A 16,023-nucleotide genomic window follows, 5' to 3' on the forward strand; every position below is an offset into this window, starting at 1 on the left:
AAAAAAAGGAAATAAAGCGGCATTTACCAGGCTGTCTAGCCGCTGTTAAGCCAGTGAGCCCAGCCGGATTCGCCCGTGCTATGATATTAGAGACTCGCTGCCCCGGCCGCGGCGCTCGGGCTGCCTCGGACCCGACCGGCTTGTAAAGCCCCGCCGTGCCGGACGAGCAGGGCGGCAGCCCGGGCTCCCGCTCGGCTGCCTGCAGCGGCTTTTTGCGCTCACGGAAAGGCAGCTGAAAGCTGAGCTGCAGTAGCCCAGCGGCGCTGGAGCGTTTACGAGCTGGTCCAATTGCATGCTTGATTTTCTTCCAAATATGCAGTGAGCTGCTTTGGATAGAGAAGGAGCAACAACAGCTGCCTTTTAATCCCAGGGCCAGCGCAGGGCAGGGGAAAAGCCCCTCCTCTGCCAGGACCAGAAAGTCCCTCCCTGCTCCTAAAGGGCCTTCTGTTTCCAGCGGCAAAATGCCAACTTCGCACTTAGCCATGCAGACGGACGGACGGACGCTCTGCCGCAGTATCGGCCGTGCTGCAGCGCCCGGCTCCGGAGAGCAGCGTCCCTCCGGCACCCACCGGCAGCCGCCGCCAGCACGCCGTTATTACAGGGGTCTGCCGGCCGCCGGGACGCGGGGTCTCCCGCCTGCCTTGGCGAGAGCAGCGCTGGCCCCGCGGCCGGACGAACGGGGACGGCTGGCCCCGTTCTGCGCTTTGGAAACCGAGACCGTGCAGGGGTGCTGGGGCGATGCCCGCGTTTGGGGTTCTCCGGCATTGCCCGCACCCTCGGACGCCCGGAGCGTGCCCGCCGCCAGCCAGGGCGAAGGCAGCGTGGCCACCGCAGGCGCCTGGGCCGTGCCGCGCTGGGAAAAACCTTGGCGCCCGCTCCAAAGGCATCCCGGCTCTCGGGCAGAGCTGAAAAGCAGCCGGCCGGGAGGCAGCGCCGCAGCGGGGTCCGCGAGCCACGACGCAGAACGGGAAAATCCGCCTTCACCTCCCGCACCGAGCGGCAAACAGGTCACACCGGTAACGGAGGAGAGAAGGCGCTGGTGGGAGCGATTTCTGGCTTAACGCTGCTCACTCAGCCCTTCCGCGGGGAAGGAGGCTTTTTGCGTAATTCTCTGCAGCCCGGCAGCATCTCTTAAACCCGCGGCGTGACGCCGAACCCGTGCCCGCGCCCGCTGCGGCGGGCATCGTGCAGGCAGCAGGCAGGCCTGCCCGCGGCACGTCCCACCTGCGCCGGCCGCGGCCCCGCCGCGCGGGAGGGGAGGCGTCTGCGCTTCAGGGCAGTTTTAGCAATGCCAAAGGCAAAGGTGGGATTCAAAGTGAAACGCCTAGGAAAAGAAGGCTTTTCCTTTTATAAGCAACAACTTATATTATTCTGGCTATTACCTGCTCTGAATCTCTGCTCGTTACTCATAGCAGTAAGACAGCATTTTTTTTAGGTTCTCCTTTCCGCATGTGTTTTTTCTTCTCCTGTGTGTGCAGAGTAAAGTTAAGTCACTACCGAGATATGTTCGGGAACACTCCAGCCAAGCGGGATCCCGCGCTCCGACGCATCCTCCTTAGCGCAACGGGTCTTCTCCCTTCCCATAGCGCCGCGCGGGTCGAGGGAGCAGCAGGCACCGGCCGCGGGCCCAGGCGATCCACCAGCTCCACCGCAGCGACTCACACCAGCTGCTACGCTTGGGGCGTTTTTGGCTGATTTGCTAGACAGGAAAAGTTGCTTTCAGACCTCTGGTAAGAAAACACTGTGCCTCACTTCGATCCTTGTCCTTCAGAGGAGTACAGCAGCAGAGGGGGAACAGCCAAAAACTGGGTTATTTGTGGTCGGGATTTTTTTTTTGTTTTCATTTTTCAGCCATCTTCTTGTTAAGCCTTTTACATGTTCTGTTCCAGCGAAAAACCCCGGCTCTGGCACCTAGGGGAGAGGTAGCAAGAGCAGGGGAGGAAGAGTGGGCTCCATCAGAGCTGCCTCGTGGTGGGCACCAGGACAACCCCATGGCGACACGCGGGACACCAACACGCGGGACACCAGCACGCAAGACATGGGCATGTGGGACATCAGCACATGGGACACGGGCACGTGGGACATCGGTCCAACCCGGCCACCCAGCTCACGCACGGGACAGACGGATGGGGCAGCTCTCGCGCGAGGGTTCGCTCACCACTTACTGCCCGTCCTTCGGCGGCTCCTCCTCCTCCCGGAGCTGCGGCTGCCACGCGTGGACGTCTTCGTCTGAAAGGCAGGCGGCCGCGGAGCGGGGTCAGCCGGGCTGCGGTGCCTGCGGGACCCCGCGCGGGGCCGGCACGGGCAGGGGAGCGTGCACCCGCCCGGGGATCCCAGCGGGCCGGGCGCCAGCAGCGTGGGCCCGGCTCGGCCCCCCCAGGGGTTTCTTACCGCATGAGTGTCCCTCCACGTCGTCGAGCAGGTTGGCTGTGGAAGCCGCGGTCCCCAGCCTGCAGCTCCGCTAAGGAAAATCAGCCAGGGACCGGCACGGGGCCACGGCACCACGAAGAGCCCTGCATGAGCCACTGCCCTGCCGGGGGCTCGCCGGCGCCATGGGAGCACAATCCGGGGAGAGCATCCCCGGCACCCCGGGGCAGGATCCGGGGAGAGCATCCCCGGCACCATGGGGCAGGATCCGGGGAGAGCATCCCAGCACCCTGGGGACACGATGCAGGGAGAGCATCCCAGCACCCTGGGGCAGGATCCGGGGAGAGCATCCCCGGCACCCCGAGGGCAGGATCCGGGGAGAGCATCCCCGGCACCCTGGGGCAGGATCCGGGGAGAGCATCCCCGGCACCCCAGGGCAGGATCCGGGGAGAGCATCCCGGCACCCTGGGGCAGGATCTGGGGAGAGCATCCCGGCACCCTGGGGACACGATGCAGGGAGAGCATCCCAGCACCCTGGGGCAGGATCCGGGGAGAGCATCCTGGCACTCTGGGGACACGATGCAGGGAGAGCATCCCAGCACCCTGGGGCAGGATCCAGGGAGAGCATCCTGGCACCCCGAGGGCAGGATCCAGGGAGAGCATCCCGGCACCCTGGGCCAGGATCTGGGGAGAACATCCCCAGCACCCCAAGGGAAGGATCTGGGGGAGCCTCCCTGGCACTCCGGGGGCAGGATGCAGGCAGGGCAGAGCCTTTGGTCCCAGGATAAGAGGGATTTCCAGCTGCCATGGCTGTTCCTCCCGCCAGATCCCTGCTCTCCCGCTGCCGGGGGCAGGTGGCAACGAGCCCGCTCGAGGATACACCTGGTGCTTCAACAAGTGTTTTCTTTTCGACTTCCTCATCCTCGTCTTCTCGGAGAACGCTCTGGCGAGCTCAAACAGCTTCTTGCGCGTTGCTGGAAGGCAGCCGGGCTGAAGGTCCTGCCCGTCCCGAGGGCACACAAGCCCCAGCCCTGGCACCCCGAAAACGCCGCGGTGCCAAACGCTGCCAGGCTCGGCCAGCGAGGTCCGGGCGCTGACCCGGGCTGTCGGCCCCGGCAGCGGGGCGGGGGGGCGCTGCCGTTTTCACCCTTTCCCTAGGATTTCCGTGCAGCCCAGCGCGGCACCCCAGCCCAGAGCCGGGAACCAACTCACATTTCCCCATGTGTTTCAGCTTGTCTCTGAACAAGGCGTCGTCGGACGCGGCGCTGCCGGCCTCGCTGCTCCCGGCGGGGGCCGCGTCGCCTGCGAGGCAGAGAGCCGAACAGCCGCTCGCGCGCAGCCCCGAGCGCGCCCCGGTGCCGGCGGCACTGCCGCCGGGCGCACCACGGCCCGAGGAGCGCGAGCCCCGGCGCCTCTCGAAAATCACCTGGCGTGGCGGTGGAGAAACCGGGATCGTTGCCGATAGCAGCACTGGCCGCCTTGGACTTTTTTGACTCATATTTCAACCGATCTGGGGAAAAAAAAAAAAAAAACACAAGCGGAGAGCTGGGGAAGCGGAGGCACGGCGGCGGCGCTGCCGGCACGCCGGGGCTCCCGCGGGCTCCGCACCTCTCTCCAGGGCGAGGAGGAAATCGCGGTTCCTCTGGAGCTCCCTCATGAACTCCTCGTTCTGCAGGAAGAGCGCGATGCGCTCGTCCTCCAGGTACTGCTTCCACCGCCGCTCCTGCTCCAGGGCGCCCGGGCCGCGCGGCGCCGCCGGCCGCCCGCCGCTGCCGGAGCCCTGCACGAGAGAGAGGCGTCGGGGGAGCCGGCGCGGGCTCGGCAGCAGGGCACTCGGCAGCACAGGGGGTTTTCCACCCGGGAACGGAGACGGTTCCGCCTGGGAAGCGGCCGGGTGCACCCGGAGCATGGCATGGCATGGCACGGCATGGCACGGCACGGCAGCCTCTGGGGACGCGGGATGGGAGCAGAGCCGCTCCGGGCGGGAGCGACCTCCCCGCGCCTGCAGCATCCCTCTGGTTCGCGGCCGCCCTCGGCGAGCCATGGAGAGCCAAAGCACACGACTGCCGGGGCAAGGACAGCCGCTCCTCCGCTCCCGCGGAAGCCAGATGTGCCATTCCCGGGAAGGCAACAGAGCCCGCGGAGCGCTCGGGAAGACGGGGCAGGCCGCCCAGTCTTCCAAGAGGGCAGGGAAGAGGCGAGCGCAGGGCGGGCGCAGAGCCGGGGCAGGTGGGCGCGCTCGCCCCGACGCGGCTGCGGCTGCGGCTGCAGAGCGCGGGGGTGGCTGCGGAGCGCGGGGGCGGCGGCGCTCACCTGGGCGCCGGCGGGCGGCCGGGGCGGGATGCGCAGGAAGTCGTCCGGGAGGGCGCCCAGGAGCGGTGGGTTCCAGCTGCGGTAGCGGCCGCGGGGCCGGGCACCGCCGGGCGCCTCCGTCCTGCGGGGCGGCACAGGCAGCGGCGTGGGGCGGCACGGCGCGGCGGGCGGCGCGGCGGCCCCGGAGCCGGGGGGCAGAGCCGGGGGCCAGGCAGCGCCCCGCGAGTCGCCTGCTCCCGATTCCCAGCGCGGGTCCCGGGGCGGCTCCCGGGGCCGCTCCGCTGCAGCGGGCTTCGTCGGTGCCCCGGGCCAGGTCGCGGCCGGCGGGACGCTCACCTGGGCGGTGGGGCGGGCGGCGCGCGCGGCGAGTACACGGGAGGCGGCTCCTCGTCCGAGCTGTCCGGCTCCAGCGTCCGCTCCAGGATCTGGGAGACCGGGGAGGGAGCGAGACGGCATGGGGGGGTCCAGCCCGCAGGCAGAGCCGAGCAAGCCGGGGTGGTTTGCTGAAAGCTTTGCTAAAACCTCCCAGCGCAAAGCTGGAGGGGGATGTCGGCATGGCACAGCATGGCATGGCACGGCATGGCATGGCACGGCATGGCATGGCATGGCATGGCACAGCATAGCACAGCTCAGCATAGCACAGATGGCATGGCATGGCAGGGCACAGCACAGATGGCACAGCATGGCAGGGCACAGCACGGCATGGCATGGCACGGATGGCACGGCATGGCACGGTGTGGCAGGGCAGGGCACGGCACAGATGGTATGGCATGGCACGGATGGCACAGTATGGCATGGCATGGATGGCACGGCATGGATGGCACGACATGGCACGGCACGGCATGGCACGGATGGCATGACATGGCACGGTGTGACAGGCCAGAGCATGGCATGGCGTGGCACGGCGTGGCAGGGATGGCACGGCAGGGCACGGCAGGGCAGGGCATGGCATGGCACAGATGGCACGGCGTGGCAGAGATGGCATGGATGGCACGGCAGGGCAGGGCAGGGCATGGCACAGATGGCACGGCACAGATGGCACAGCATGGCATGGATAGCACGGCAGGGCAGGGCAGGGGCGGCCGTGTGGCGCGGTGTGGGCGCCCGGCGCTCACCTCGGCGGGCAGGCTCTCCTCCGAGTCGGAGCTGCCGTCGCCGCCGTCCAGGCTCATCTGCAGCAGCTGGTCGACGGTGGCGTCGACGGCGCCGCGGTTGGCGCGCAGCACGCACTCGATGATGTCGTAGTCCATGCGGGGGAACATGGTGCTGAAGTCCTCCATGGCCTGGTTGAACTCCAGGCGCCGGACCTGCCGGCCCGGCCGGCTGTTGTTGAGCTCCGGCACCGCGGAGCCGCCGCGGGAGCCGCCGCTGCTCCGGCGGAAGAGGCTCGTCATGCTGGCGGGGTGCCGGGGCCGGCGGGGCGTCACGGGCGCCGGCCCCCCATCGCCGCGCCGCCCCCGGCCCTCCTGCCCAGGGTGGAGGAGAGAGAAAAAGATGAGGGGGGAAAGCCCGGCCAGCCGGGAAGAGCATCCCGGGGAAAAGCTCGGCCAGCCGGGAAGAGCATCCTGGAGGAAAGCCCGGCCAGCCGGGAAGAGCATCCCAGGGAAAAGCCCAGCCAGCCGGGAAGAGCATCCCGGAGGAAAGCCCGGCCAGCCGGGAAGAACATCCTGGAGGAAAGCCCGGCCAGCCGGGAAGAGCATCCCAGGGAAAATCCCGGCCAGCCGGGAAGAGCATCCTGGGGAAAAGCCCGGCCAGCCAGGAAGAGCATCCCGAGCGGAGCGGCGGGACCCCGCGCGGCCGGGGCGACGCAGCCTCCTTGGGGGATCCCGTGCATACAGTGGGAAACGCGCTCGCAGGAGCCGCTTCCACCTCAAACCACTCCTGAAAATCTCCTCTTCAAGGGTTTCTTTCTTTCTTTCTTTCTTTTTCTTTTTGGAGATTTTGTTTTGGGGGATCCCAGGGCCCGCGGCGTTCGTGCCGGCAGCTGGGCCCCTGCAGCAGAAGTGCTGCAAGCTCATTGGAAAAACAGCGCTATTTCCACTCCAAAGGGCTCCACGGATTTATTGTTTCCAGATTTGGCATTTCCTTATACACGTATTAGAGCCACTCTCAAAATAAAAAATAAAAAGGCTCAGGTGCTCCCAGAGCAGGGGGCTGAAGCACGCCGCAGCAGGGCAAGCCAGCCCCCGGGAAAAGCCACCAAATCCAAGATTAACGCTCACTGTAAACCCCTAAACAGATTATACGGCGACTGCTTCTCGAGTGGAAACGCAGGGGCAAATTCGCTCCCGCATTAACTCCGCTGCTGGAGCAGAATTACCCCGGGAACGCCGCTGATCCAGGTCATTTCCAAAGGCTCTGCCCGAAGCGGCGGGCAGCGCGTTCAAGACAACTGTCCCTAAAACTGTATTCAAAGAAAAGAACACGCGCAATCCGAGAGGAGAAGCCTGCTTCCAGGGGAACGTGGCCGACGGGCCGAGGCGCCGGCCGGCGGCTCCCGCGCGGGACGCGCCGGCCGCAGCCCGCCCCGCCGCCGCGGCGGAGGCAGTTTGCCCGGCCGGCGTTGCAAACGCGCGCGTAGCCCGGGGCTGCAAAACCCCGGGAAGAGGAGAACTTCCGCGCGAGCGGCCGGCGCGCTTGCCAGGGAAACGGCTGCGGATTGACGGGGCGCCGCGGCGGCAGCGGCTGCCCGGCGGCTCCCGCAGCTCCCGCAGCCGGCGCCGGGCAGCAGGAGCCCGCAGAGCCTCGGGGCGGCCGACGGCAGAGGCGCCACGTCCGTCCGGCGCCGCCGGCCGCTTTCAGACGCGCCCGCCGAACCCCCGCCCGGCCCCGGGGCGACCCGCCGCGCTCGGCCCGCGCTCTGCAGGCGCGACTGCGATCGGATTAAAACCAGGAGGAAAGTGGATCGGAAACAAAACTTACAGTTGCTTCTGATGGCAAATTGAAACGCAGAGCCCGTGCAGAGGATGTGCAGGCTGCGCACGCTTCCGTCCGCTCAGTCTCCCCGAAATCTCCGCCGGTGCCTCTCGGCTCAGCGCAGGCTGCGCACGCAGCCCCGCCGGGGCAGCAGCCTGGGGAGGCCGCGGGCAATCCAATCCTGTTTCACGGAAACAAATAAGTACACGAGGATTCCTGTTAATGCCTGTTCTACCACATATTAAAACGGCTGCATTTAAGCCCTTTTCAAAAAAAAGAAGAGAGAGAGAGAAGTAAAAAGCAATCAGGTAAAAATAAGCTTGGAAATAATAATTCTGGAAACCTACAGGGCAGGGACTTCTCTGTGAAATGAAATTCCCCATCCACTCCCCGAGCAAAATCCAACACGGGCCAAAGGAGAAGCAAACGGGTGATCACTGAAACCCAGAGAGCAATTTTGGTCAAAGGAGGCGCACGCCGTCCGGCATGGTGACAGCCCAGCGGGTGCGTGGTGCACCCATCCGGCATGACGAGAGCCCAGCGGGTGCCTGGTGCACCCATTCACCACCGCGGAGAGCCCAGCGGGTGCAGGCGCTCCCAGGGCTGGGGACGGCCCGGCAGTTGCAGCTGCAGCCGGCAGAGGACAGCAGCACTGCGCTTCCCCCGCCGCCAAATTCAGGAAAATATCCTTCTGCTGCTGAATCCCAGGCCGAGGCAGACCCGGAGCGCCGGGATCCTCCGTCCTCGGGCCTGCGGCCGGCTGCGGAGCTGCCGTGCCGTGCTGGCTCCTGCGCCCGGGACGGGTCCGTCCACGCGCAGCGGAGAGGTGCCGTGTTCGCTCCTGCTCCCGCTCCCGCTCCCGCTCCCTCCGGCCCGGGCGGAGGTGCCGCTCGCCCGCCGGCGCTCCGCTCTCCGTCGCCCGGCACGCCTTGGCCCCGAGCCGTGCCGGCAGCCCCGCTCCGTCCTCCGCGCCGCCTCTGACAGGCGTCTTTATGTATTCCTGCATTTGTACCGTCACCGGCTTCGGCGCGGCCGCGGGCGTTTTCCCCCCGCCGGCAGCGTCCGCCGCTGCACGCGGGCCAGCACAGAGCCCGGAGCAGGCCGCGGCCGCCGAGGAGGAGGAGGCAGCCTTCCTCCTCCAAGGCAAGGCCATCTCTCCATCTCCGTAGGGCGACATTCCTAAAATAGTTGTGGGAATTCAAATGCAAAACCAGGTTTCCAGGAAGGGATTAAAAATAAAACAGGTGGAGCAAGCGCGAGCGCCGCGCGGTTTGGACGACCCCTGCGCAGCGCAGACCGGCCTCGTGCCACCGCGCCGCGGGGCGGCTCGGCGGGGCGGCTCGGCAGGGCGGCTCGGCTTGGCTCGGCTCGGCTCGGCGGGGCGGCTCAGCTCGGCTCGGCGTGTGGCCCTTCCACCCTGCCTCTCGCCAGCGCCGGCGAGAGCGGAGCCGCAAACGCTGAGCGACGCGGGCGGCCGCCGCGCCGCACCTCCCCGCTCCGGCAGAGCCGGGAGCCCGGTCCCACGCTCCGACCGGGCGCTCGCCCGGGATTTCGGTCACCTGGATTACCAGCGCTTCTGGCAGGCCTCGCTTGAGCTCTCGCTTCCCCTTCGGCTCCCTGGAAGCGGCCGCGAGCAGCGGCGCAGCGCGAGCACGCGCCTTCGCGCGCCTCTTCGCACCCCGAGCCGGGCTCCGGAGCCCGGCCGGCGCTCCTGCGTGCCGGCGCCGTCCCGGGGCGACCTGCCCAGTGAGCTCCCGGCCGGCCAGGGGATGACGGCAGGGCCTCCGGCGTCGGAGCGCCAAAAGGAATGCGGCGATCCCGTGTTTTCCCAGCTGCAGCAGCAGGAACCGCGACGCCACCGCGCCCGGGGAAAGCTCGGGAAGAGTTTTGCGGAGAAACGTTCGCTACTCGGGGCGGAGAGTTAGCAACCAGGAGACCCCGGAGAGCAGAGACAGCAAGAGAGCCGGCGGGACACGGCGGGCGGGCAGGAACCCGGAGCCCTTCGCCGCTTCGCTTGCGGCTTTTCCCCGTAATTGGACTCGGCTGCCCGAGGTGCGCGGAGAAGCAGGGAGCCGGGAGCCCTCGCTGTCCCCGTCCCGCGCTCCGGCGCGACACCGCCGCGTCCCAGCCCCGGCCGCGGGGACACCCGCCGGGCCGCGGGAAGGGCAGCCGGCCGGAGCTCGCGGTACCTGCCGGTGCTCCCTGCCGCCTCGCCGCCTCCTCAAGCCGCCGCCCAAGCGCCGGCGCTCGCCTGCTGCCCGAAACCCGCGGGGAAGAGAAACACCCACCGCTACGCCCGCCGCGCCGCTCCAGGACAAGGGTCTGCGGAGCCGGGCGCACAGGCGGGCGCCCCCGAGCGCGCGCCGCTGCCGAAGCCCCTCCGAACTCCCGGCGCCTCCCCCCGCGGGCGTCTCACCGCAGGCGCGGACGAGCCAGCGGAGCCGGGTGCTAAGGAAGGGCTGAAACGGGCCGGGCCGGCGGGGAGCGGCGCAACCTCGCCGAGGGGCTGCGGCCCCAGCGCCCGCTCCCGCGGGACACCGGGGCAGGGGCACGCGGCCGGAGCAGGGACAGACGGCCGGAGCAGGGACACACGGCCAGAGCAGGGACACGATGCCGGGGCAGGGACACGATGCTGGGGCAGGGACACGATGCAGGGGCAGGGACACGATGCCGGGGCAGGGACACGTGGCCAGAGCAGGGACACACAGCTGGAGCAGGGACACGATGCCCGGGCAGGGATACGATGCTGGGGCAGGGACATGTGGCCAGAACAGGGACACACGGCTGGAGCAGGGACACGATGCCGGAGCAGGGACACAATGCCGGAGCAGAGACATGCGGCCGGAGCAGGGACCCACGGCTGGGACAGGGACACGCGGCCCAGGGACACGCTGCCACCCGCTTTTTCCTGATGGGAAAAAGGAAAAATCGCCGGCTGGCAGCCGGGGCAGGGGAGCGGGCACCGGCCGGGCTCCCGGCCCCTCCAGCCGCGGTGGCGGGAAGGGCAGCTGCTCGGCTCCCGCTTTAAGACGCTTGTTTGTGTGTTTGTCTCCGGGCAACCACGAGAGGCTGGAAAAAAATATCCGTACGGGAGCGTCACCTCCGAGTCACCGCCTTGGAGTGGCCCGCGGCCCCTGCGCCCGCTGCCCGCGGGGAGCCCCGCGAGCACGGAGAGGGCGGCCGCCACCGCGGCCTCGCGGGCACTGCCGTCAGCCTCGCATTTCCTAGCTGCGCCGCTGGGTTTCCCGGGAAATTGGCCAGGGCTTTCGTTTCCATGGCAGGTTTTGCACGGATCCAAGGAAAGGCACAAAAAGGGCCATGACAGCCCCCATCCCGACGGCCCCATCCCGACGGCTGCATCCAACCGGCCCCATCCCGGTGGTCCCCACCCTGACGGCCCCATCCCGACAGCCCCGACGCCCAAGAACCGACCGCCAATTCCTCGGCACGTGATGGACCGGCCGCGCTTTCGGCACTAAGCGCTGGGATCCACCGCCGGCAACGACGTGCCGGGTTTAACGTGCGTCATTCCGTCGAGCAGGAGCCGAGGAGCGGCCGGGCGGCGGGCACAGGGGCACGCTGCGCCGCTCCTCCCGGCCGGGCCCGCTGCCGGCGCGCCGCGGCCAGGCCCAGGCTCCCGCTGGCCCTTCCCGGCCGCCACAGCTCAGCTAAAGGACAACGGCAGAGGCCACCTCATCCGCGTGGTCCTGCCACTGGGCGAGGAGACGGCAGCAACGGGGCCCGATGAGGATGGCAGCACCAGTGCCCGACCAGGAACGGGGCTCCTGGCTGCACGGGGAGGCGCGTGCACCGTCCGGGAAGCAAAGTGCCCCACGGAGCCTGAGGCTCCGGACACGGATCCCAGCTGCCACGGGATGCCCGGGACACTCGGCTCAGGCACCGGCACCACACAGCGCCGGGAGGGCCCCAGCCCCAGGAAGCCCAGGCAGCGCCGAGGGCTGGCGGCACCAGGAGCTTGCTGGGGCTGGGGGGTCAGTGGCACTGGGGTTGCACCACGCAGCACTCGGGGTTCACTGGCATCGGGGGCTCGGTGGCACCAGGGCTTTGGTGGCGCTGGGGTTGCACTGTGCAGTGCTGGGGCATTCGGTGTCGCTGGGGGCTTCACCGGTACCAGGATCCTGCCAAGCTGCTCCGGCTGACACCGTGCAGCCTCGGGGTGCAGCGGCCCCGGGGTGCAGTGGTCCCGGTAGCACCGTGCAGCCCCGGGGTGCAGCAGCCCCAGCAGCACCGTGCAGTCGGGGGGTGCAGCAGCCCCGGGGTGCAGCAGCCCCGGCAGGACCGTGCAGTCGGGGGGTGCAGCAGCCCCAGTAGCACAGCGCAGCCCCGGCAGCACCGTGCAGTCGGGGGGTGCAGCAGCCCCGGGGGTGTAGCAGCCCCGGCAGCACTGTGCAGTCGGGGGGTGCAGTAGCCCCGGGGGTGCAGCAGCCCCGGCAGCACCGTGCAGTCGGGGGGTGCAGCAGCCCCGGGGGTGCAGCATCCCCGGCAGCACCGTGCAGTCGGGGGGTGCAGCAGCCCCGGGGGTGCAGCAGCCCCGGCAGCACCGTGCAGTCGGGGGGTGCAGCAGCCCCGGGGGTGCAGCAGCCCCGGCAGCACCGTGCAGTCGGGGGGTGCAGCAGCCCCGGGGTGCAGCAGCCCCGGGGTGCAGCGGCCCCGGCGGCCCCGGCAGCCCCGCGCGGCCCCGCGCGGCAGCAGCGGCCGCGGCGCCGCCGGGAGCAGCGGGCCGGGCCGGGCCGGGCCGGGCCGCGCTGCGGCGGCGGCCGGTGCCCGACGCAGGCCGGGCGGCACCGCCCGCCCGCTCCGCGCCGCGCCGCGCCGCGCCGCTCCGCCCCGCCGCCCCGCGCCGCGCCGCGCACAAAGCGCCGCGCCCCGCGCTCCTTACCGGCGGCCCCGCGAGCCGCGGCGCCGGGCCCCAGCGCCGCACGGACGTGGCGGCGGGCGGGAGGCGGGGGCGGGGGCGGCCGCGGCCCGGCGGCTGGGGGCGGCGCGGCGGGGCCGGGCCGGGCCGGGCCGGGCCGGGCCGCCCGCGGGGGAGGCGGCGGCAGCGGCCGGGCCCCAGGGCCGCCGCGACGGGACGGGAGAGGGCGGGGGGGCGCCCCGAGGGGTCGGTGTATCCCCCAAAGGTCTTGGGGTCCCCCCGGGGGTCTTGGTCCCCCCCGAGCGTTTCAGTGCCACCTCCGAGGGGCTCAGTGTCCCCCCCGAGGGCCTTGGTGACCCCCCGAGAGTCCCAGTGCCACCTCCAAGGGGCTCAATGTCCCCCCCGAGGGCCTGAGTGCCCCCCCACACACACACACTCTGGGAGCGCATCGTGGTGCGTTTGGGCCGGGGCGGAGGTGACGCGGGGGGGGGGGACCCGCGCGGCGGGCCGGGCCGGGCCGGGCCGGGCCGAGCCGGACCGGGCCGGAGGCGCGAAGGGCGGGCGAGGGCGGGTCGCGCCGGCGGGGCCCTTTTGGGGCCGGGGTCCCGCGGCGGCTCGGTGCGGGCCCCCGCGCGGCCACGCAGCCCGGCCCGGCCGCGGGGCCTCGCGGCGCGGGGCGCAGCCGCTTCCCGGGGCTCGCGGGCGCTTTGCAAAGCGCCTCCGGGCCCCCGGCAGCCCTGACGCCCAGGTGTGGGGCAGCCGTCCGGGGGCACCACGCGTGCAGAAGGCGGGGGGCCGGCTGCCCCGGAGCATCGCTTCAGCCGCGGACGGAAAGGCGCCGTCTTCGGCACCCGAAGGGCCGGAACCGACCTCCTCCCGCAAACCGCAGCGGTCGACCGAGGCAGGGCAAACGCTTCCCCCGGCGCAGAGGCCGCGCCGAGGGCGAGGAGCCCCGCTTCGGGGCGGCCCTCCGCGCCTCCGGGGCGCAGCTCGCCTCCCGGCGCGGCCGGCTCGGAGCCCAGGGGCTGCCGGAGCCGCGCGCGGCCCCGGGACGCTCTCGGCGCGGAGAGCTTCCCCCGCTCCGGCGTCTCCGCGCCGTCTGGCAGCTGAGCCGGAGCCGGGGGAAGCGCTGCGAGGCTCCGACAAGCAGCGCAGGCATCAGAAAGAGGAGAAACATTAGGGGCGAATCTCTCGCTTTCCCTCAGCACGTCTGCCACAACATCTGCGTTCCCGAAGCTAAATGCAGATCGCTGCCTCGCCAGCAGCGCAGCGCTTTGCAGGGAACTCTGCTCACTGAAGTCTCCTTCTCTAATCCAGCCCCGTTTCAGGGGGGCAGCTTCCCACTAGCGATTTTACTGAATTTCTTTGCTGCCCTGCGATAAGGGTCTTTAGCTAGTAATGACACTGGGAAGTAGGAGGAAACGGGAATAGAAATATGCAACTACGAAAAATTAAAAGAGTGGGTTTCAATTCTTCAAGTTCCAACTAACTTAATAATTCCTCGAAAACAAAACTTGCGTGGAAAACACAGAACATATTTTTGTTTAATGGTTGGCAAATAATAACTAAGCAAAAAGACAAAGGGAATAGTTCTGGCTTCTCTGGAAAATAAAATATTCCACACATTCTGATATTCTCTCCTATTTTTTACAAAATGGGTTAATCTTGCAGGTAGCTGTTAGAAATATGAAATATTTCAAAGGAAAGCAGAAGGCTACACTGCTATAATTTCAGATGCCCTCCTTCAGATGTTTTACAAATGTCTTAAGTATTCAGTGTGCTTCCTTAAAGAACAATCCAGGACGTTTAAAATGACTCAAATTAGCCCAGAAACCCAAAGAACCAAAAAATCCTTTTTTTTCTTTTTTTTTTCAGCGTAGTCCCAGCTCTCACAGCACTTTTACAACCAGCGCTTGGGCTTGCTGTAGAGAAAAGCAATGTAAGATGAAATGAGTCTACGTAACTCCCGTGCGAGCCCGTGATGGAGGAGCTAGTTGGAGCGTTTGGCTGAGTTTCCCTTAGTACTGAAATATTTTCTCCAAACCAACACCAAAAAAGGTTTGCTTCTAGGTCAAGATTGCAGTACTGAATTTTAACCAGGAGTTGACAGTCAAATTTTAACACAGCTCTAAAACAGAGGCAATAGAAGCTCAGCCAGAGTCCTTTTATTTATTTATTCTAATAGGAAACACTCACTGAGCCTTGCGCATTTAATGCTGAAAGCTATTTCTGACATAAAAATTAGCACATAGTCCTCTGTCATCCTTCAGCTGCTGCTCTGGACGTTGGGACTGGTTGAGCCAAGTACGAGCAGCAGGTACAAACATGTTGAATCATGTAAGTTCAGCCCCCTTCCACCGACTCAAGTTCTACTCTGACTAGCAATGACAAGAGGAAAAGATTTATTTTTACACTATTTATCCTAGAAGTGCTGGTAGGAAGGTCCACTTCAGCACCCAGAAAGAGACCTCAAAGGCATTTAAAAATATGTATTCTCAATAGCAGTCTTTTGAAAATATTGTTAGATTTTTGAGATGGGTAAATAAGTCACCAAGAAACCCAGGCAGGAATCTTCAGAAGGGCTCAGCAGTGACAAACGCTAGTCCACTTCTCCAGAACTCAGCTCCATACAGGCATCTTAAGTAGCAAGATAAAAAACAAATTTAGTATTGGGTACTTTTAACAGCCTGACCCTTCCTTAAATGCAAATCATTCCTTCTTTTGTTCTTTGGTGGGAATCTAATCCTGACAGCTTTGAAAATGAACTCTGAGCTGTTTTAAAAATATAGCTCAAAGCAACTGGTCCTAAAATAAAAGTAAGCAGAGCGCAGAACTTGGAAGGCTTATCATCACCATTAGTACCACTAACTAATCCCTAGGCAAACCCTCCTCTTTATGTAACTTGGGATTGTTACAGCTAAAACAGCTTACTGTTTTTTGGCTGTTTTTCTTTAAACCTCTGTTGGACAAATGCAAACACATTAAATATTTTTTTTTCCTGCTACTCCAAAGATACTGTAAGAGAAAAGAAATAATTTATTTTTAATTTAAAAAGAATACTTCATAAATCACAAGAGCAGCTTGATTTGTGCTGCACGGAGACCTGCTTAATCCACAAGTGCTAAATCCACACGCTAAAAGTCCTATTTTGCCAGTGTAAGGCACTCTGAAGAGTACTCTGGTATCTACTGCACCTTAGTACTGACTACAAGCCAGGGTCATTCCTTTTATTAATGAACAAATATAATTTAACTCGTATGCCAAGAATAACACATACACATTTTTCTATTTTGCCAATGATCTATCTTGGACTAAACAGACAAAAACAGAAAAAAAGAAAAAAAAACTTGCCCACTTACAACACTCTCAGGTATTACCCTTCAATGGTAAGAAACCAAGGGTAAAATCCCAAATTTCTCCTCCTCCCAAACATCCTCCGGAAGCTGAGAGCCATTCCAAATGCACAAAAAACCCCAGGCCTAAGATAAACCATTTATATAGTTCCATGGCAGCTTTGGTAGCTGTGCAGTGATATTTACTTACTACCGATC

General features: G+C 65.6%; 1 protein-coding gene across 1 annotated transcript; it reads right to left on the reverse strand.

Annotated features, from left to right (window-relative positions):
- Nucleotides 1-1,612: 1,612 nt before the first annotated feature.
- Nucleotides 1,613-12,541, reverse strand: CUEDC1 (CUE domain containing 1). Its single transcript, XM_062592320.1, has 12 exons — nucleotides 12,497-12,541; nucleotides 7,603-7,777; nucleotides 5,796-6,146; nucleotides 5,017-5,105; nucleotides 4,681-4,801; nucleotides 3,976-4,147; nucleotides 3,794-3,877; nucleotides 3,580-3,669; nucleotides 3,248-3,341; nucleotides 2,392-2,450; nucleotides 2,159-2,229; nucleotides 1,613-1,911 (listed from the first exon to the last, which is right to left on the reverse strand). The coding sequence occupies exons 3-11, from the start codon at nucleotides 6,072-6,074 to the stop codon at nucleotides 2,162-2,164; spliced, it is 1,056 nt and encodes a 351-aa protein (XP_062448304.1). The 5' UTR covers nucleotides 6,075-6,146; nucleotides 7,603-7,777; nucleotides 12,497-12,541; the 3' UTR covers nucleotides 1,613-1,911; nucleotides 2,159-2,161.
- Nucleotides 12,542-16,023: the final 3,482 nt, after the last annotated feature.

The sequence above is a fragment of the Rhea pennata genome, chromosome 20 (genome assembly GCF_028389875.1).
Source record: "Rhea pennata isolate bPtePen1 chromosome 20, bPtePen1.pri, whole genome shotgun sequence".
Lineage (NCBI taxonomy): Eukaryota > Metazoa > Chordata > Aves > Rheiformes > Rheidae > Rhea > Rhea pennata.